We start from the raw sequence: 21610 nt of genomic DNA, 5'->3' as shown, positions 1-21610 counted from the left end.
AAACCACGTGACATGATGATCGTTGGTTAAATTGTCTACATAAACTGTAAACCAACAGTTATCAACCCATGCAGTCCAACACTCTCAACCACGTATGTATAATACCATTGTCCCATCCCACTGTATAAAAACTGTAGGAAGAGAGTGAAAGTCGTTCAGCTTTAGTAACCTTTTGGTGCTTAAATGCCATGCCACCCAAGGGTTGCACGAGGGCTGGGACACTGCCAGGTTGCCCAAGCCTAGACAGGAGAGATCGATAGGCAGAGGTCGGGCTCGAACCACAGACCTTCCGGTCAAAGCGACCTAACGACCAAGCTATCCGGTATCTAAAATGCATCCAACTGCAAAATGACGTGACGGCTAACACAGCAGATCATCCTCCCAAGAAGCCCTCTCTCGATATGTGTCTCCCCAAAGACCAACACAGATAGCAGGACCTAACATCCTTTTTTCCTGTAGTGGTCTGTCTTGCAAATCAACGTGCCCAAGGTACATAGCCAATTCGATAGATTATTTGGTGGACGGATACTAACCATTAAGTGTCCGGTTGATAAGAATGTTTGAAATATCAACGTTCAAAATGTGAATGACTTTTCGACGCCTATAAGCTACAGAGTATAACGTTTGCAGATAAGAGCCTCGACGGGCTTCTTTCTCCATACGTTGCATACTAAAGACGACATTGGGCAAAAAATGATCAACTTTTGTTGTCCGTTTTTCATTCTGATAAATCGGTGGTTTTTTAAGACTTGTCCCAAGAAAAGAAGTTTCCCAATGTTCTGCTGAACGAAACAACTCGTACTACCTGTTCGCCAGTGCATACAATAAAACTCTGACCATCAAGCGTGTGTATCTCCACATCAGCATATGCCTATCAGTGATGAATGGATCCTGTGCACAAGCATGCTCCATCCGCCTTTCAACCACTTCGTATCTGAAAAGAGGTCACTTATTTCACCGAGTTTTTCACAAACATTTGTTCGTCTAGCCAACAGGTGATCACGTATGATGAAGTTCAAAAGCACTGAATACATTTCAGTGAATTTAGTCACCTCAAAGAATACATGGAACTCAATCTGACTGCCCCCAAAGCCTGGCATACATCATCAATTTTTTTGAGATTCCCAGTCCGTACACTCCACAGTAGACTGAAGAACACGGCATAACTCATTTAAACGTCCCCAACTTTCTGAAATCACACGCTTTGAACTTTCTCCCTTCAAGGAAGAAAGTTCTTCTTTTAGCCTTTCCTGAGGTGTTTTGTTCTAGTTTCCACAACCAGCCTCAATGAAACTCACTTCAGTGTTTCATCAGCGAAAACGTTTAATCCTGTTCTGCAGAAAGGGACAAGCTGAATGCGTTTTTTAGATCCTATATAGCCACCTAAGCTTCAGTTTAACCAACGACGCATGTGAAATTCCAGGAAATGCACTGATTTTCTGTCTGCACAACACAGCGAACAAAGAAAGGACGCAAGTCTTGCATGCTGTAGCTGGAAAGTCTAGGGTTGAATTTCCAAATCTGAAGTTTATTTATGCACACAAATAGTACCTCTGTTTTGGGACTAGACGAAGTACAGAAAGGTATTCCGTTGCTTCCAGACTCCATTGAATGTATTGCTGAAGACACGGATGACAAAAAGGGCACGATGCTTGTTGATCCACTGTCGGACGTTGATAAGTTCGAACACAAAAAAGTATTATTGTGGAATTGAAACTGTGTTTCGTATGTCATGAATCCTTGTTGTCTCAGTTTAACTGACCGCCATTTAAGTAGTGTGACTCTAACCAATATTCAAATCAATGCTTGAAACATTGGAACACCTTCACATGTTATCTATAGTTGGTTTTATACCGTGTGCTGCCTTACAGCGCTGTGCCCCCTGAGAGATTTATATACTCACGTGTTCATCTCAAAATTCGTGGTGTATGCAGCTTTGAGAGCCAGATTTTTCATCATCCGATTCCAACGTTTCTTCACACTGCGAAACCTTATCCAAATCACCGAAATCTTTGTGACTGGAAAGTTTGGGTGGCTTAAGCTGGTTTGTCCTCCAAAGAAGGGATGATTCTCACCTATACACGCATCCGTCTGTCGGTTGTTTGGTAGATCTGAAGATGAGTGATCCACGTCTGTAGAGAAATCTAAATTTTGAAACATTATCACAAAACATTAAGCATCTTAGAGCAAGGAAAATTCCGTTGGATGTATGGGACTTCCATCTGAGAAGTCGGCACTCGAGAACCCAGTCAATACTTGATGACATGATGTGGCTTCTGTTATTGAACGATGAGTGGAGCTATGTCCTGTCCAAATGGGAGCTAATCACACCTCAACAGCCAATAGCGGCCAAAGGGTTAAGTGCTCAACCACCGACCGGAAGGTTGCGGGCTCGAAACTCTGAGTTTGGTGAGATGCGCACTGATGATGATTCGCAACAAGGGAGAACACTTCTCGGCTTTTAATCACAGACAGGGTTTAGTGACAGAATGTTCTTAAAAAAACATAGATAGCATGGGCGGATTGTTTGGTACTCTGTTTATTAATTTAGATTATACTCTGTGGACATTTTACTGGTGATGCTGGGACTCCTGCTTTCTTGCTTAAATGAAGCACACTGGGGTATTAAACGGGTTCGTCTCGAGCCTGTTTAAACTGTTTTGCGAGTTTTTCTTAGTGAAATATGGTCTATAGGTCTATTTGGTGAAACATGCTGGAATCCGAAAAACCGACGGGTGAAACTGCTACGGAAATATCGAGCGATTTTTTATGTTCCGCAGATTTCGATTGTCAATAGCCTCGAGCGCAAACTGAGGCTGAGCGAAACTTCCACGCGCCGGTCTACCTGCGCTCAGTTTTTCTGCATTCTCCTGTCTAAAAATGACACTTTTCTCAGTCACTTCAAGCGACGGCAGGTGTGCGATAGTCGAATTCTGTCAAGCAGCCTACAAAGACGAGCGCACTGGGTATCACGTGATCTACTGCACGCCTACACGTTGTTATCGGGCTGGCAGTAGGTACTTTGTACCGACATATTTAGAAATTTTAATCGCGATTTCGACCTTTAACTGAAGTAAATCTGTGGGCGAAAACACATAAGTAGTGTAAGGTTGTTTCGTCCTTACTGGGACTCAACAACTGTACATACATCACGAAACTCCAGGGAGTTTCCAACCTGCGAATTTCCGGAATGTAGCTGCGTTCCTAACAGTTTGGCCGCGAACGGCTGATCAGCATCGTGATCAGCTTGCAGTTTAACGGGATATAACGCCAATCCTTCTTCTTTGGTAGATTTCACATCAATTGGTCACTTATTGAGTGGCAGATCTAGTGACAATCTTTCAGATCGAAAGTTCAGACAACTCGCGAATCATCTCTCTACCTGAGCTACTTTTAGTTTATTTGTAGGTGGTTGCCTGGTTTATGAAATTCACATCTACGTTAATCTCGTTTGAATGGTCCTCCTGATGTCTTGGCGCAATTGTTCTTGTGAGTCTTCACCAAACCGGTGGGGTACTAGACCCGAGTTTCACACTTATTACGGCTGATCACTGGATATCCTTGGCCTTGTCGAGGTTCAAACTCCGGGCACCAGACTACACTACCAGCTTATTTTGTCCATTCTGCTCAAGTATGAAGATGTTTGCCCCTTCAGACATGTTAATTGAGGTGAATGAAGAGGATAGAAAAGGTACCCAGAAAAACTGTGCTCACATATCACCTCAGGCACTTTAGTGATGTAAATTACCTGTCACTTTATTTTGCGAGAAATCAGGAGAGGAACCTTCAACTAAATTCACTTTCGAGGGAGTCCGAAGCAAAAAGACGTAATCGCTATACGATCATCTTTTCTGAATTCACGGCGAGACAAATGAAACCCATTTGGATGTTTTTATCATGATTTCGGAGCGCCACTCTAAGTCTGCACGAAACCTATTCATTCTACGACCCCCATAGGTGATATCATTCGATTTGTGGATCTTAAAGTTAGATGTATGCCTGCGTGACAACAAAACTAGTTGAATTTTGCACAAATTCTAACTTGTTCAATGGCATTGATGCCCTGTGCGGCACGCAAGTTCGACTACTTTTAGGACATCAGGAAAAACCAAAACACTTACCAAAATTGGCATTCATGCAAATCAGCTAAGACAAAATGGACAATCGGTGAGCACCACAGAAATGGACAGTTACATGTCTTGATCTGAAACTATGTTGGGAACTTGCTTAGACTTACTGGTGTCAGTTGTTATAAAAAACTTAAACCAATGTACTCTAATCACTGTTGTAATGAATTTATATCAGTTCAACACGGACATGGTGCTCGGGTTTATGAATGCAGACTACTGTGTAACACAATCTGTCGTCCACCAATCGATGACCATCCCTTATCGAGTGATCTGCTTTCCTCAATCTGCGAAGGCTGTTATTCGACTAAGACTTCCTAAGGTCACAGTGACTTGTGTTTGCTGGCCATTGTGGGCTCTCTGCGTACTTATAGCACTTTTATGCATGGCATAGGGCGTTGAATATAAATTTTTACCGTTTAATCTCACACCAGACCCAGTATGACGGACATTTTGTGACTGGTTTGCGAGTCTTGATTGTGCTAGCGCTTACCGCACCCTGAAGAGCATTCAACATTGTTTGTCCTTTCTTCGGCTGTTGGTCTTCAGACGATACCATACCAAAATCTTTACATACTTTGGGATTCACCTCACCAGACTGGAACTGTTCTTAGCATGATTTCGAGTAAGACGTTTCTCTCTTTTCTCCCATATTCTCCTGTTACTCTTTCGCATTCGTCGCTTGCATTCACTTTTTATGTTTGTGACCATGCTCTTAAAAAATAAGTGATAAAATAGGCAGCTACCTTGTGCATGTTACTGTGCTTGCAAAATCATTTTTCCAGCCACGTAACACACTACTCACTAGGACAGTCGGTTTTCTAGTAGCCAATAGCTGAGCACATTTCCCCCACAAAGTAAATGGTTCCTCAACGGTGACATGAATTCGAATGAGATGTTTCTCTCTTTTATCCTATATTCTCATGTTACCCTCTCGCATTTGTCGCTTGCATTCAGTTTTATGTGTTTGACTATGATCTTCAAAAATAAACGACATAATGGTAATAGACCATCCCAAAAAGTATTTATAACGACCATCATTGTTTCTAGCTTGCTCAACCGAAAACACATCTGCTTGAAATTTTGAAATTTCTGCGAAGCGTGCAGTAATCCGTAATCTAGCGTTTGTTTTCGACCTTCGTCTCCATCACTTATTCACCAAACAAGAGAATCTTTCGAGCCTGTCATTTTACACCTTAATAAGTGCGGCCGATGCAAACATCAGCCTCACCATCAGATAGAACTATCTACTCCAGTAATATTGTCCCATGTGAGGAAAACAATAGTTTGGGCTGATATGCTGATGTGTTTCCTTTTTGACGCTTTCTCTTTTGAGTTAAAAAGACATCTGAGAAATTCAGCGGAGTAGTCAATTATAAACACCATCTGAACTTATATTATCCTGTCACACTCGAAAAACCACAAGACAATCTAGACACTGACGTTTCAAGTGCTCCACTGCAACTATGGACCCATGCTCTACCTGCACTCAAGCCATCTTGAGCTATTTAAACCAATGATTGCAAAGTGAAACTGTATGTATATTTTGCTTAGAAAACGGTGCCTTTGCCCGCCGATTAGATTCAAACTGTGCCGAGCTCACTGAATCCCTGTGTGCCTGTCCCTTACTTCAAATGAATGAAACCTTTGTAAATTAAACATTCTGCATTGAATTTTTCTACTGTAGACGCAGTCCGGAAGTCCGTCGGAAGGTGTACTTTATCGTGGCGACGCTATCATTGCAATCAATGGTGAGACGACGAGAAATCTTAGCCATGGAGAGGCCACTGAAAAAATCCGCTCTTCTGGCACAGAACTTCAAATGACTATATCAAGGTTAGTATGACCGTATCTTTTGAAGTGAACTGTGTAGTTTTCTCCTTTCGATTGAAAGGGAAAAAGGGATTTTGTTTCTACACACCCGCTGCTTTTATGCCCTTGGACGACTCGCAAATCAGGATAACTAAGTATCTAAGAACTAAGCCTATCTCTTGTTAGAACACACTATTTCCAAAGCTGCTGAAAACCTTTCGATAACCGTAGCCTGAGCTTGCCTTTCGTCCGAGGTTCCATCAGCTCTATTTCTGACAGAAACCTGTGGCGGCTTTTGTACAGCATATTCATTTGGAGAATATCGCAATACGGTCGATGCAGTTGGGTCTCTCGTAAGCATGAATGTAAGCTTCTGGAAATGAGTGTGTTTCATCTTTTTAATGCACAGGTAATTGGACCAAACTCTGTATCCAAAAGCATTTTGCACAGATCCAAAATCTCGACCGGGATTACTGCTTTCATATGACCCAACTAAATCACATCAGATTTTTTAACCTTGATCCCTAGCATTGTTTTGTTCTTCCAGCTAGTATAACCTTTATTTACTGTTTTGATCAGTTTTGTTTATAGATGTATATATGTACACAGTGCAATGTGGACATTTCAAACAAACTAATGATTGCTTTCATTTGGTCCAGTAAAGTGGGAGCATGTAATCACATTCATCAGGGAAACAAAAACCCACCTCTCGCTGTGACAATAGAAAAACAATACTCATCAGGAACCGGGGACTTGGATGACTGACATACCCGATCGGTGAACTACCAATTGAACATCTTTGCAGCTTCTATCAAAATAACAACACCAGTCATAGAATAAAACTCATCGGACGCCCAATGTTCTTGCCCGTTGAGATTCCCCACAAATAATTTTACTGCGTCTTAAATCCTAAATTCGTTTGTTACCCACTTAGTCTCCAAACCTCGTCATCTGAAACAGTGTGATGACCATGCTATTTCGAACATATTTACATCCAGCTAGCATACAGTTGTAAACCACGTAGTTTTTCCGAATACCACCCCGGGGTGCGAGGCGAAATGTGTGTAGTACCAAAACACCACGTGTTTCTAACACGCGTGAATTGATTTTTGTGTTATTGACAGGTGCAAACTTCTGAAGCAGGTCAACTGGAGTTCTACCAGCATGGAGTGCGTAACGTAAATCACCGTTAATTTCAGATTTATTAAGTTATTCGATTAAGCTCCTTAGGGACGACCATGATTCCGGAGGACACTTCTGTTTCCGTCCGATAATTTGGACTAGCTGGGGTGACAATTAGCCACAGTGCAACCCTGAAAGATGAAGTGTTCTGGTTCCAGCATTTTATCCTCTCAGGGAGACCAGTCATGAAGAAACAGGACCTTACTGTAGTGTGATGGTGTCTCCATGACCTACTGAGCCGCACTGAATAGTGTCTGTGCGACACACATTTTCGCATTCCAGGTTAGTCATTGGTTAGACGTCTGAAAGACATTCTCCTGGGCCTCCAGGTCAGGGGTTAGAAGATGAGGGGCGAATCGATCTATAAAAATGGTGGTCATTGCACTTCCCTCCGAATACCGCTGCTTGTGGTCAGGCTTTTGGGCCAAAGGTTTTGGTCGGGGATCCTAATCCTCTTGTCTAGGTCCTGGCAGTATCCCAGCCCACGGACAACTACGACACCTACAACTAACAATATTCTCATGCCACATCAACCATCTCGTGGGTCGCCTTACTTAATGCGTGGTAATCCCTCTTCTACCCAGCCTCATCCTGATTCGAATACTATCTCCGTAGATCCCAGAGTTAGGACTGGCTGCACTGTAGCACATGCATCACATTCACCTGTGGCTTCTGAGTGTTCGACTATAAAAACAAACCTAAACACCTCGGAATCTGTTTTCAAACCCCAAAAGCCGATCCACTAAGCTGACTTTAGTGTTTGCATACTAAACAAAGCGGAAAAACAGATGGTTCTTCCTCGTACGATGCATTCCTTCTGTATTGATATAGGCTATCTGTCAGAAACGATGACAAAAGATGCAAGTACTGTAATCAAACTGATGGTACCCTCGATCTTCTCCAGCCGAAAAAATGGCAGGTACAAAAAAAGCTTCAAAAGTCTGAAATCTGTTCCACTTGTTTCTTTCGAATGGTCCTCTAGAGCCTCTTGTCAGCAAAGCTATCAGGCACCAAAGTGGCTCCCCGATATCCAGAAAAGCATAAAACTTTTGACTCTGTGTTCAGTACTTTGAATGGCAAGTTCGTTGGCTACCTGATACCTCCAAACCGGACTGCCGGCCTTCAACAGAGAGGTGGACTGTGAATATGGAGCAGCCCTGGAACTCAGAAGTGTCCAACTTATAACTCTACTCAAGCGTCATCGTGCTACTGGTGCTGCCTGATATCTTCGTGAATGGCGGTGAATCCCTCAGTCACTGCCTGAATAGTCTATTTGCGTCCAACTGGGCGAAAGAGATCATCCTAGACAACTGGAGTGAATAGATACCAATGACCATTTTCAAAAAGGGTACTCACATAGAATGGAGTAACCACAGAGGCGTCAGTTCGACTCCCGTTCTAACAAAGCTTCTGGAGTCGCGGGCGCAGGTGAAGCAATTTTTTGACCGGGAATAGGCTGCGTCGACTACATCTTCACATTCCGTCAGATGTTAGAGCAATGTCACATGGACAGGCGACTCACAAACCTGGTTTGCATTGACTTCAAGGGTGCCTTCGATTTTGTCAGTTGACTAGTGCTGTCATCCACACTTGCTCAACAAGGTATGCCCCAGAAATTTGTGAACATAATCCGATCCCTATATTCCCATAATTCTTGGCGGATGAGAGTGTATGGTCAGCTCTCCAAAAGCTTCCCTACAAAAAGCGGTGTCAGACAAGGATGTCCACCCTCTCCATCCTTGTTTAACTTCATCACTGATGAAACAATGAGGCAAACGCTCTGAGGTCCTCAAAACCGTGGTATTCAGTTTATTGCCGGTGAGAACCTTGTCGATCTGGGGTACGCGGACGACACTGCCCTCATCTTTGAAGTCGAAGGCGCAGCACACGCTCTGTTCAATGAACTGCCATGCACTTTCAAACTGCCTTATAACGTGTAGCCTCTGACATGTCCCTTACAATTCAAGGAGAATCACTGAAGTTTGTGGGGTTGTATTATCTTGGACGAATGTGCCTAATGAATTAAGTGCACTCAAAGGCCCGAATCAAGTGTGCTAATTTGTCACTTGTGGCATCAAAAAGGCATATCACTGGGTCCCAAGGGTTGCATGTACCAGGCTACAATAAGGGCTATATTGTTGTATGGTTGCGAAGAATGGCCTCTACTAACAGATGGTGAGGCGTTTCAGGTTTTTGACAAACGAGGCCCCAGAAGTGCTGCTGGTGTCAGATGACGTCACTGGGTTTGTGACGAAGTAATTAGAAAACGGATATTTGGTTGTTCAGCAAGTACTTCATTTGCGAAGAAAATCCAACACAATCAGTCTGGTCATGTGCTACGCATGTCAAAACACTGTCTACTAAGACGAGTGTTGTTCTTAGTGGCGCAAACCGAGATGTGGTCAGTCTATGACTGGGTAGAAGGGTGTACAAGAAATGGCGTCTGATCGATGTCAGTGGCGTTTGTGTTATCAGTTTCTTTCCAGACTGTCCGGTTGAGCGCTTGAAGGTGGAGACACATCAGATTGCCCGACACAGGACACCACTAGGTTCTCTCTATCACCCAGTCGTTCTCTCTTCTTTTCACTCCAAGGCTTTGAATACAATTATATGAACCTTATGGTTGCACGGCAGTGAAGCATCAATGCCAACACTGATTGCAGTCTTCGATGATGATGATGCTGATGACGATGATGATTACTAATCTGTACTGAAAACCAATGTGTTCCATCCTTATTGGGAACTACCAGTAGTGTATAGATGACGAAATTCTGAGAGCTTAGAACCGGCAACCTTCCAAGATGAGTGAAACTTGCATCTGAGAAGTGATCACTCGATGAACCAGTCAGTGCGTGACCACGTGATGTGGTTTATGTAAATGAGCGATGAGCAGCGCTTTATCCTGTCTAAGTTCGAGTTAACCACACGGTTGGTCAGCCGCTCTTGACCGAACGTTTCGGTGTTCAACCTACCACCTGAGAGGCCTCTGGAGTTCTTTAGGATTTGCCCTCCTGATGATTCTCAGTAAGGATGAAGACTCTCTACACTGATTCTACACTCTTCGGCATAAATTGGCCTCACTAGCAGAACAAAATCTCAGTTGGAAATTATAGAGTCGCCTCATACTACTATCACCTATATTTTGTTTGTCACGCCCCTTTATTGGTCAGTGGAATTTTTTGTGTTTAATTTCCCCATAATACAAACCACTCATTACAACTCAGTAAATGTGCTGAATTCATCTGAGGAATTTGTTGAAATTACTAGGCTACATATCAACATTTCTTGCAGCTGTCACCTGTTACAGTCCCGTGTTAGACTCCTGAAATATTTGTATTAGCCTACGAAGTGACCCGTGAACAACTTTTCAAGAAATACTAAGTACTTCATGCTATCATGGAACAGCTTATCTTCGACTGCTCCCTGGAACATTCAGTTTCCAAGCCGGTCGCTAGGGTTTATTTTTTTCCTGGCTGTCCAGTTAGACAATACATCGGGAATACTGTAGGCGAACCAATCGGATATTCATGGCTTGTTTGCCTTGTTTGCCTAGTCACTGTCGTCGGCTCTCGGATCCTCTGTCAATGGGCTGAACTGGTTAATTCCGTCAGCGCTGGAACATGCACACTTAATACAGTTGAACACCTTTGAGAAACCTATCGAATGTGCAGTAAGGTACGGCATACGCTTATTTCATGGGCTTCCAGAAAAGCATTCCAGCAATAAAGCCAGAGTGCAGAACCTTTTTTTCTTTCAGTAAATAACGGACTAAACAGCATGAATCCAGAACCAACTTCGAGGAGAGCTCTTTAACCAACGAAAAATGTTTCGCTGAAGGCCAAAACATCAGCTCTCCATTACTTGAGTTCATTACAAACAGAGTTGTTTGTTTTCAGGTAGGTATATTCCAGTATCAGCATGCCATATCAGTTTTGCGAGCGTCAATGTGGCCTACATTTGGCAACCAATGTGTTTGGCTGGGCTATGCGGATTTGTCTTCAGATTCCGATCTCGGATAGTAGAGTGTAGTTTGTCTTCCCTAAAAGTCAGTGCTTGTGACCTTTACATCTAGCATTAAATTTAGGTTGCTGCTCGTTTATTTAGCTGCGGTCACGGACGAGACGAGGTTAAATCCTAGTTCCGTCTGATCTAATTGCCATTTTCCATGTCATTCTAAACCTACTAAAAATTTGAGGAATCAGTTTTATCCGAGGACCATGCCTGAGTCACTATTGACCCCTATCCATTGATAGAACGACTGTTGCTTCACTTTCTACGCGAACGATCCAACATGCATAGAACCCTATCCAGCGTACAAGCTGGGATTATTGTCAGAGTATGGTGATAGCAGAAGGCAATCTACTTTGGACTGATAGACTGCTGACTGATGCTAATCACTTCGTGATATCACTTGTATAAGGAATTATACAACCAACCTGTACATGGACACAAAAATGCACACAATGGACATACCTGACCGTCTATGAAGAGCAAACGCTCGTTTGCATATTAAACAGCCTGATTATCGTCCAAATAACCGTATGCTGACTGACAATGGTCAGCTTACATGTAAGTTGTGACATCCATGGTAGTAGAACGCACTTCGTCCAACCGCAACTGGATCAGACATCCTTCGTCGAGACAATCTTCCGCACTATTTACCATATTCTGTCAATGAGTAAACCTTACCTTATTATACCCTTGTGTCTATCCCATTACATGTGGCTCTCTCTCATATTCATAGGCCTCCCCATCCAGCTGGGCTTAAAAGCGTCATTAGCGAGAGATTCAGCTGGGTAAAAGCGTCATTAGCGAGAGATTCAGCTGGGTTCCAGGTAATTCTCTCGCCCAAAGCAAACCGATACACAAATGAGTGTTTTTGTCGAACTCCCCTTATTGTTTAACTTCTTTTCACATTGGTACGAATTTCGTGGAACATACGTTTTTTCTTGTATACCTAGATAGGAATCAAATAGATTGGTTGATGCGGCATCAAATTCATTAGGTGTCAATCCAGTAGCTTGATCTAATTGGAGAATGTTGGGTTTTCGATTTGGAATCCACGGCCACGTGTAAGTCATAGGATCCCGGATACCCAAACAAAGGTACATTTGTACAACTAATTACCCACGTTCACTGGTTCCGTAACAGCTGAACACATCTAATGACCGAGCAGCACAAGACAGTGTCATCTACAGTACACCAGATAAGAACAGCACAATGCGTCGGTCGTCCAATCCAAACTGATTATAATGGTTCGAATTGATAAGTGTGCCATCACCGGACGAGTCAAAACCAGTCAGGCAAGCGAGTGGACTGAACTAATACCCATCAGAAAGCATGCCAGTAATGGAAAGGACGATCAGCCGGATGTCAACAAAAGTGTGGCAAAGAAAACCAACTGCACTAGGCAAACAAATAGATAACGCAGTTATGTGATTGGGAGGGGTATTTGAGGAATTTAATTCAACACGTGGTGCGTCAAGTCATTTATATTCACAGGGATTTTAGTGAGTCCTATAAAATGACAATAAAGAAATCGAATAGTGCATTGCATCACTGTGGCACCGTTTTGGTGCCTAACTGCTATGCCACCAGAGGGAAGCACGAGGGCTGGGATACTGTCAGGTTGCCCAAGCCTAAACAGAAGAAGTCTGGAGGCAAAGGTCGGGTTCGAACCGCGAACCTTCCGGTCAGTAAACTCATGCTCTAACCACTGAGCCATCTCCTCACATGCGAAAGAATGTTCAGAGTTCGATGACTTACGTAAAGATAATTTGATATAGGTTACAACCATTCAGAAATATGGATCAAAATGAATCGGTTCTGCGGCGACCTAATCGTAGGCACTGACACTGATCTTCAAGGACCAACTGATTGCAAGGTGGCTAGAAAAGTCGTACGGGTATGTCAATTCGGTATCTCTCCGGTTATTATCCTTCGAGTCCCTTTGAGGAAATGAAGGTACCTGGCCTCTGGATAGTTCAAATTTTGTACAATTATTTCCAGTATTCATTAGAACATCGTTTAGATCTGTGATGGACGTATTATTAATCTAAATGAGCAGAAACAGGAACTGTGGAAAGGGATATGCGATTTACAAGCCCCACATAAATAAAGGCCTTCTGTCAAAAGATTTCAGTTTATCGGAATAATGACTGTCTTGATGAAAGGTCGAAAAGAATGGCTCCTCAACTCATTCTTTGCGAGGTCAGTCTAAAATCAGTAGTGAAAGTGGGTGAGGATACACCAAACCCGACTACCCCATATGTATTACGGAAAATCAGGTCAATTCAGTTAGCGAATGCAATTCCTGTCATCACTACAGTGACCACTCTAAAAGTTAAGGACCATAGAAGCTATCAGATGAAAACCTTGACCCCCAGCTTGCCAACCGAAACCACCAAACATATGCAGACCATACGCTCACGAATAAAAAGGGATTTTGGAGTGTGATTGATCCAATTTTGTGAGAATACTGTCCTTTCGTTCTTTATTTAGTCCGTTTGCAGTTTCTCTTAACGCCACCAATATCCAATAAGGGACTAATTTTAGTCGGTTCCCAAAGGTTTTCTTTGCAAGATATACCTGACCCTCTGGGGATAATTTTGTCACCGTTTCCATACCCCGAGAAGTTGTGAATGCTTATTTAGGGATTTCTGGTCATTCTTTTGATAAAGACTCAACAAGCAGAATCACCTTTTAGGGTTCGTTCCCGCTTTCTAGCATGTCGACACATCGATTACGTAGAGCCAAAACAGATGGGCATATCCATACCCGTTGGCAGATAGACTGTCACCACCAAGTATTCTAAAAATAATGTGTGTACGACCGGTGGATTTTTTTCGAAAATGGGCGATCTTGCTCTCCATTAAAAGTTGCTTGTATGACACTTGGGTAGGCTACATGCTGTTCACTCTTAAAACATTATGGTGCGAGTTGCAATAAACAGGTAACTTTTCATCTGTCTCAATACTATTTTCTTATTTTTTGAAACCCTGGACAACCAGACATTCCTTTACTTCCCCGACGTCTTAGACTTGAAGGAGCCCAAAATCAATCCCGCTTTATCTTTATTCCTACACCATGGGTGCGTTATGTTCCTCAGAGTAATTAGCATACCTTCGGGTAATGTAGACACTGTCAATTACCACTCTCATTCCTAAAAGCATGTTCAAGTGATTTGTTTCTGACAGTAATTTGTGTCACTGATTGCATTCTACCCCTTTTCAGAAAGCTCCGCGAGGACTTTTCCGACCTGCGACCCAAAGGACCATTCAAATTTAGTGCCCCACAATATGGGAAGCGCTAGTTCGAACAACAATTTTGTCTGAGTTTGGCCAACTGTGTCCACTTGCTTTACCTGTACGCATATACATCTGCACAAACGCCTATCCATGGGAAGCGGTGCCAGTGCACCAGGATTCATGTCTGTTCCTACAAACGGTCGTGCAATCGCAATTTTATATCATCATCCTAAAATTGAACGTCTTTTCGTCTAGCGCTACACCGAAATCTGTCACGACCCCGGAAGTTTCCGTTCACTGTTCTTTTTCAAATGGTCTTGTGCCCAGTTTCGAATAACTGAATGTCTTCGAGCCCCAGTGTGAATTAAACTGCATAACGTGTCCGTGGTTTTGTCCTTTTCTCAAAAGTGTACCATTCCAACGCTTCCATGATCCGCTGTAATAAAAAATCTCGATATTCCATAATCAGGATTTTAACGGTGTTGGGGATTGCGTTGCTTTGGGGAATTAATGTGGGTAGAGGTGACTTGGTGTTCCTCAGGTCAGGTTTCCGATTCCCAAATCAGACACAAACAGATATGTCTTCTTGGTAAAAAAAACAGATGACGTCAATACCCTAACGTACTTTGTTGAGAGCTGTGAATTGGTGTTGGTATTGTTATTTTTATTAGAGAGGAATGGGACATCGGAGCACAGACGGTTCGCTAGCGACCGTGGTGGGGTCAGCTTTTAGTAAGTGATAACCTCTGGATGGAACACATTAGCAGCTTGTGAGTAATTGGAACTTCAAATGTTCATGCACCGGTGGTTGATTTAACACAGGAAGGCCTGGAGACTAGGACTATCAAAAAGGATATCAGGCATAAATTGAAGGAGAACGGGTCAACAGCGACTCTTATAAATTGAACCGGCCAGGTAAGAATTAAATGATATAAGCAAGCATATTCATGCCTCTTCATAAGTGCTCTGTATTATGGTGACGCTCCTCCCAGGGGAAAGACAACTTTGCAAACAAACACCTGATTTTATCTGACCCTCTTTGTGTTCTCAAAAATGCCCACAGCCTCGTCTTACTCTATTGGAACATTATCTGTATCGGAAACACCGAGAAAGTCGAGTTATTCGGGAGTGGCTCCTGTTGGATTTCTAGCAAACCGGCAAGAATTCAGTCCGTTCAGGCGCTGCTACTTCCCTTTTATAGTACCCTTATAGGCTGCCCCGCCAAATTATACTAAAAAATCACAAGAACAGTCATATGCAGATCTGTTAAATTTGGAAAGTCACCAAGTGTTAAGCGCAAAGTGGATCCCGAAGGTATATGACCCATTGTACTAACTGCGATGGCATTCGTCATCTGGGCGGCGCTAGCCTGGCTTTGGTCAACATAACCGCAAATGGCTGCTACGCTCAAATCATTCGCATTGGCGCACATACTGCAGGTTCTATGAGGGTTCACACTGGCATGATCTCCATTCAGATGGTTACGTTCTGGAATCGTTGAGCGTACAACCGACGAAGCTCTTTGTGTAACAGCAGAAGCACTATTTTGTGTATCCAGCACCACAACCGGATGCTCTCGTCGACCTTGCCGCATTGGCGTAAGAACAGGCAAACGTGAAGGTCGGTGTTCGGAAACAGCATCGGATTTTTTCCGTATGAATAGACACTTCCTATATCCACAAATGCTTCGCCGTTTGCTTTTGGGTAGTTATTGTCCTGACCGACAGAACGGCCACCATTTACGTGGCCATGACACGGCATATTGTTGGTACTATTCTTGCGACGAGATGTTCGATGAACGGGAGTACCATTTAGTATCATATTATTAAGAGTGAGGCGCCGTCCACACCGGCCATCTTCCACATTATGTCCAGTAGATGAAAAGCCCACGTTACTACCAATAATAGCTGACTGCATATTAGCGTTGGCTGCGACGAGGAGGGATGAATCGTTAAAAGCGTCTGTATCATGGCCACCTTTCACAGCATGATCCAAACCTTTGTCAACCGCAGCAGTGACCATTTTTCCGAAGTTCCGTGATTCCTATCTCACCAACCGCTCCAGGAGTCGATGGGGGAGGCAAAGGTGATCAGTTTTTCATCTTTAATGCCATGTTTTCGGGACAGCCGAGAAGTTCTGTGGACAGAGTCCGACCAGCAGCGAGACCTGGGAACATACCACCCTGGATCGATTCATTGACTGTGCTGGTTAGATGGTGTGCCCATGTCCCCCCAACACTTATGACCGTCCCCAGCCCCAGTGTATCGACGCCTCTTTGAACTTGATTGCTTGATCGATGGTGGTGGTGATGATGGTGAGTATGATGTTGGCGGTGACACGGAGTGCCTTGCTGGTGAGCACCATGGGCATGTTTCTCTCCATAGCCAGTATGCTGAGGACCACCACCAGTGCCGGAAGCCACGTTCCCAGCAGCTGCTTGCCGACTTGCTAGCTGAGCGACCGCGGTACCACCAGTTCCAGCGACACCATTGGTCATTGGCGGAGCAGGAGTTGTTGGAGCCTGTACGTCATCTGGGCGGCGCTAGCCTGGCTTTGGTCAACATAACCGCAAATGGCTGCTACGCTCAAATCATTCGCATTGGCGCACATACTGCAGGTTCTATGAGGGTTCACACTGGCATGATCTCCATTCAGATGGTTACGTTCTGGAATCGTTGAGCGTACAACCGACGAAGCTCTTTGTGTAACAGCAGAAGCACTATTTTGTGTATCCAGCACCACAACCGGATGCTCTCGTCGACCTTGCCGCATTGGCGTAAGAACAGGCAAACGTGAAGGTCGGTGTTCGGAAACAGCATCGGATTTTTTCCGTATGAATAGACACTTCCTATATCCACAAATGCTTCGCCGTTTGCTTTTGGGTAGTTATTGTCCTGACCGACAGAACGGCCACCATTTACGTGGCCATGACACGGCATATTGTTGGTACTATTCTTGCGACGAGATGTTCGATGAACGGGAGTACCATTTAGTATCATATTATTAAGAGTGAGGCGCCGTCCACACCGGCCATCTTCCACATTATGTCCAGTAGATGAAAAGCCCACGTTACTACCAATAATAGCTGACTGCATATTAGCGTTGGCTGCGACGAGGAGGGATGAATCGTTAAAAGCGTCTGTATCATGGCCACCTTTCACAGCATGATCCAAACCTTTGTCAACCGCAGCAGTGACCATTTTTCCGAAGTTCCGTGATTCCTATCTCACCAACCGCTCCAGGAGTCGATGGGGGAGGCAAAGGTGATCAGTTTTTCATCTTTAATGCCATGTTTTCGGGACAGCCGAGAAGTTCTGTGGACAGAGTCCGACCAGCAGCGAGACCTGGGAACATACCACCCTGGATCGATTCATTGACTGTGCTGGTTAGATGGTGTGCCCATGTCCCCCCAACACTTATGACCGTCCCCAGCCCCAGTGTATCGACGCCTCTTTGAACTTGAGCCTTGAGGAAAGTTTAGAGTGGAATTTCGTTGTTAGCACTGAAAAAATCTATGCAAAGTGAATTGTTGACTTAACAAAGTTTACAAATAAGTTCATAAATACATGTACATGTTGTATATAAAACATGTATATAATGTAGTATGTATCAAATATCCATGTGGATGGTTTTCGTATCATTTACACTCTGTTCGCCTAACCGGTATCCCGGAATCCTAACATGTGCCGAAAATATTTGCGTGTGAATCACCACATTGCGAAATCTTGCTAAAATATTTCACGATGCTCCACGACTTTCTGGATTGTCCTTTTTAAGACTGAAAGCACACAAACATGACAGCAACTGTCCGAAGCTGTCCTTATTCTGTCCAATTATAGGGAATCATATATACATACAGATAAGCAAAAGCCTTTTGTAGTCCACCTAGGCACAGTAGTATTACGGTGGCATTGCACACACAACAAGCTAGTGTGAATTTTATGATTTAAGTACGAGTAACGCTCCATACTGTTTGAATACGAGTCACCCATACTGCTGATCACCGCTCGTAGTCGAACGGATAAGTCTGAGACTGCCAGCCGGGAAGCTGAAGATTCGACGAATTCTACGAATGCGCACTGCTGATGGTTCCCGACAAAGTCTCAATGGTTGTCCAGTGCTTCTCAGCTTTTCATCATTGACTGGCTTTGCATACAGGACGAAATCTTGACTAGACTCGTAACCCTGTTGATCAGGTGGCTGTTGATATGTTCGCCGAGCTTGGCAATTGGCTTGCAAACGTTTCGTCACCATACGAGGAGACATCATCAGTGCGCAGTTGAGTGAGTGTTGTTGCCGCGTGGAGGCTTGTCGGCAGGCGAAACTCCCATCGACGGGCTGTTTTGAGCGTGGAACGCCCGAAGTAGTTGATAATTTGTTGAAATATTGGTAGCTCGGGTGAGTTTATTGGTTGTTGATCAGGTGGCTGTTGATCTGTTCGCCGAGCTTGGCAATTGGCTTGCAAACGTTTCGTCACCATACGAGGAGACATCATCAGTGCGCAACTCGTAACCCTCTTTTGCACAAACACATCCCCTCTGTATACAAACTATTCCATAGTTTTGCCAATAAAATGGAGACGTTTTTGGTTGTATTGGTTGAACGGATGATGTGGGCGCAACCAGATGATCAAGTTGGCCGATTCTCAGAGTTGTACGGTTTCTTTCAAGACCTACAGCAGACAGTATATCAATCGATGCCTTGCGGTTAACTCAGCCTGACAGGGCTTGTTTGCTGAACTTCGGTTCTTCACACATGGTTAACTACTGTGACCATGCAGCCCCATAAGGGAATTTTGTAATTCTTGAGTAAAATTAGTGCTCCTACTCAGTACAAACTCATTCAGAATCTAAGAAGTCGTCGACTGACTAAATGTACACACGGTAACCAGCTACTGCTAGCTCGTATGCGACCGTGAATATACTAGGTATCCTCTCATAATGAACAGATAGAGAGTCCTGTTCATAAATCCTGTTTTCTAAATTTGACTGTATTCTCATTTTCTTGACCCGTCAAAACTGGAAGGTGTCCAACATGATTGTATCAGTGCTTCCCAATATCAACAAGCATTCTTCAACACGTTCACTGAAACCTGGCGTGAATATTCTGGCCTCTGTCTAGCTGTGTACTTTATGTGACTGCTCCACTTCGGTACTGCCGTGGCGTCACACCAGACAGGAATGTTGTACACTGAGCACTGCACACTGACAACAGTCACTTATTGACTTTGACTGATTTTTCAACCGTTTGAACGTGAAAAAAAAGAAACCGTCTGCGTTATCAAGCTTCAAAGCTGGTTCCTTGATCTTTTAGACTAGAATACGAACAAAACACTGAAAAAATCCTGACTAGCTTCACTGTTGACATGGTCGATGATAGGTTAATAGTTCGACTCGCTTACAGTGATGTATGTACTCTTATGAGTACATATGGCTGAATAGTAACAGAGCGGAAGGCTGAATCCTTGTCAGCAACATAACAGAGAAGCCCACTGTAGCTACGGAGCGCAGAAATGAACCCATAACAATGCACAAGAATAGAGTGGAAAACAAATTAGCTGGAGCAACTACAAGCAACACAACTAGAAAGAGAACAAGTGAAGCATGACATGAATCAGGAAACTTTCCAGCACAAAACTCACAGAGGTCGAACAGAAGGTATTAACCTAAGATTCAGTTCCGGTAGTAAATACTCCTCCACCTAGTGAGCCTGGAGGAATTGGGTGACGTTTAAAGAACTCAGTGGATACTTCCGTAACTAGTTCAGACAATCAATTCGGTTGTTACACACAACAATACGTGTACAGCTTTCGAAGCTAAAAAAGACAAACATTAGCCACTCTCAGAAAGTAGGAAACCACTGTCATGCTACCAGCTGGAAATAAACGTATGACGGTACCCATGGGTAAAGTGGATTACACAGGTAACTCTCAATAATGTCTTCACCGGCATCCAGTTCACAAGGAACGCAGAAAGACAACCTGATAGCTCTGGCCGCAACCACCATAGAAGTGTCTAATGGATAGTTGGAAAATGCAATCTACAAAAAAGCAGTAATGGATATTTCCTAATCTATCACAGCAACCTTCAAAACTCTCACACCCAGAGTTGTACACTAACATTAGTCAAGCCGTTCAAAACCCACTTTACTGGTAGAGGTTCTAAGAAGGAATCGGAAAATGACTTTACAAATTATTTCGGATAGACACTTGTTTAAAAAGATGTTTGAATACTTCCCAGGTCACACGACTACGTAGCTTCAACTACACAACATGGAGATGAGGAATTCTTTCTTCGTACGTCAAGACCATTCCAACAAAGCGGAGTGAAAATGGAGCACGAACCTACTTATACACTGAAGACAACAATCGAAACCAAGAGAGAACGAGAAAATCGTGGATAAGACCAATTATGTATACAAAGTTCAGCACAATGAATGCAAAAAAACAATGTGGGAAAAGCTGAAACGGAACAGTTCACCAGAAAAAATGAAATCCAGGTTGCCATTAGAAGGCACCAGTTTTTGCTAGTCCCGATTCACAAAGGTCGAGAAAGACAACTGTTTAATTTGGACAGCTACGCTGTGGTGATCGCCAGAAACCGCCAATTGTTTTCGAAACAAGATAGCCTTCTACTCTGAATTTGCTGCACACGCATCTCAACATATAGTCTGTGAGCAGTCCACATTTCCTTAATCTCTGCATTTAGTGACACGTTCCCTTTCTTCATGTAACTACGTATAACTATCAAACCCAGTAAAAATAACGTGGTCCAGGGCATTAACCTAAGCACAACAATTTCAACCATGAACTCGCGTACTATGACCAAGAACCATGCTATGAACAATATGATAATGTCAAAACGATCAAATAACTGCTCAGCGACGATCAATACAATCAACTTCTGGATCTCTTCAGTTTGTGAGCACTTTCCGTTGGTTGGAAATCTGTGGCATAGAAGAACAGCGCAATGAAGAGTGTGCACTCGAAAGCTTGCAACTTTGTTGCATGATGTATTGCTTACGTTACTGAACAGGATACATATTTGGGTTACTAATGCCACACAGAATATTTACTACTATAATTACAGTTTTTTTGTTTTGGCTGGTTCGTGAGTAGTACTCGAGGTTTTTTATTATCCTCTTGTAGGTTTCTTTCGTGCGGTGAGCTCCACGTCAACGTAACAGACCAGAAGATACGATGTTCTACATACATCGGTTCTCATCTGGGTCGGTAATATTTGC

General features: G+C 43.5%; 4 protein-coding genes across 4 annotated transcripts in view; 1 reads left to right on the top strand and 3 right to left on the bottom strand.

The window, feature by feature from the left end:
* T265_04294 (hypothetical protein) overlaps nucleotides 1-14829 on the top strand; it is a gene marked incomplete at both ends in the record, with an annotated part of 28420 nt that extends 13591 nt beyond the window's left edge. The window contains 2 exons of the mRNA XM_009168993.1: nucleotides 5815-5963; nucleotides 14355-14829. Coding sequence (XP_009167257.1) covers nucleotides 5815-5963; nucleotides 14355-14433 — 228 coding nt within the window. The remainder of the gene's footprint in view (nucleotides 1-5814; nucleotides 5964-14354) is intronic.
* A 1012-nt stretch (nucleotides 14830-15841) lies between these two features.
* Nucleotides 15842-16390, bottom strand: T265_04293 (hypothetical protein; the record flags this gene model as incomplete). The annotated part of the gene is made up of 1 exon (XM_009168992.1): nucleotides 15842-16390. The coding sequence occupies one exon, from the start codon at nucleotides 16388-16390 to the stop codon at nucleotides 15842-15844; it is 549 nt and encodes a 182-aa protein (XP_009167256.1).
* Nucleotides 16391-16457: 67 nt separating this feature from the next.
* On the bottom strand, nucleotides 16458-16865 carry T265_04292 (hypothetical protein; the record flags this gene model as incomplete). Its single annotated transcript, XM_009168991.1, has 1 exon — nucleotides 16458-16865. The coding sequence occupies one exon, from the start codon at nucleotides 16863-16865 to the stop codon at nucleotides 16458-16460; it is 408 nt and encodes a 135-aa protein (XP_009167255.1).
* Nucleotides 16866-17019: 154 nt separating this feature from the next.
* On the bottom strand, nucleotides 17020-17568 carry T265_04291 (hypothetical protein; the record flags this gene model as incomplete). Its single annotated transcript, XM_009168990.1, has 1 exon — nucleotides 17020-17568. One exon carries the CDS (start codon nucleotides 17566-17568, stop codon nucleotides 17020-17022), a length of 549 nt encoding a protein of 182 aa, XP_009167254.1.
* Between the last annotated feature and the right edge of the window lie 4042 nt (nucleotides 17569-21610).

This window comes from Opisthorchis viverrini, assembly GCF_000715545.1.
Source record: "Opisthorchis viverrini unplaced genomic scaffold opera_v5_69, whole genome shotgun sequence".
NCBI classification, from domain to species: domain Eukaryota; kingdom Metazoa; phylum Platyhelminthes; class Trematoda; order Opisthorchiida; family Opisthorchiidae; genus Opisthorchis; species Opisthorchis viverrini.
Note: the sequence above shows the minus strand (reverse complement) of the source record. Positions and strands in the feature narration are given on the sequence as shown.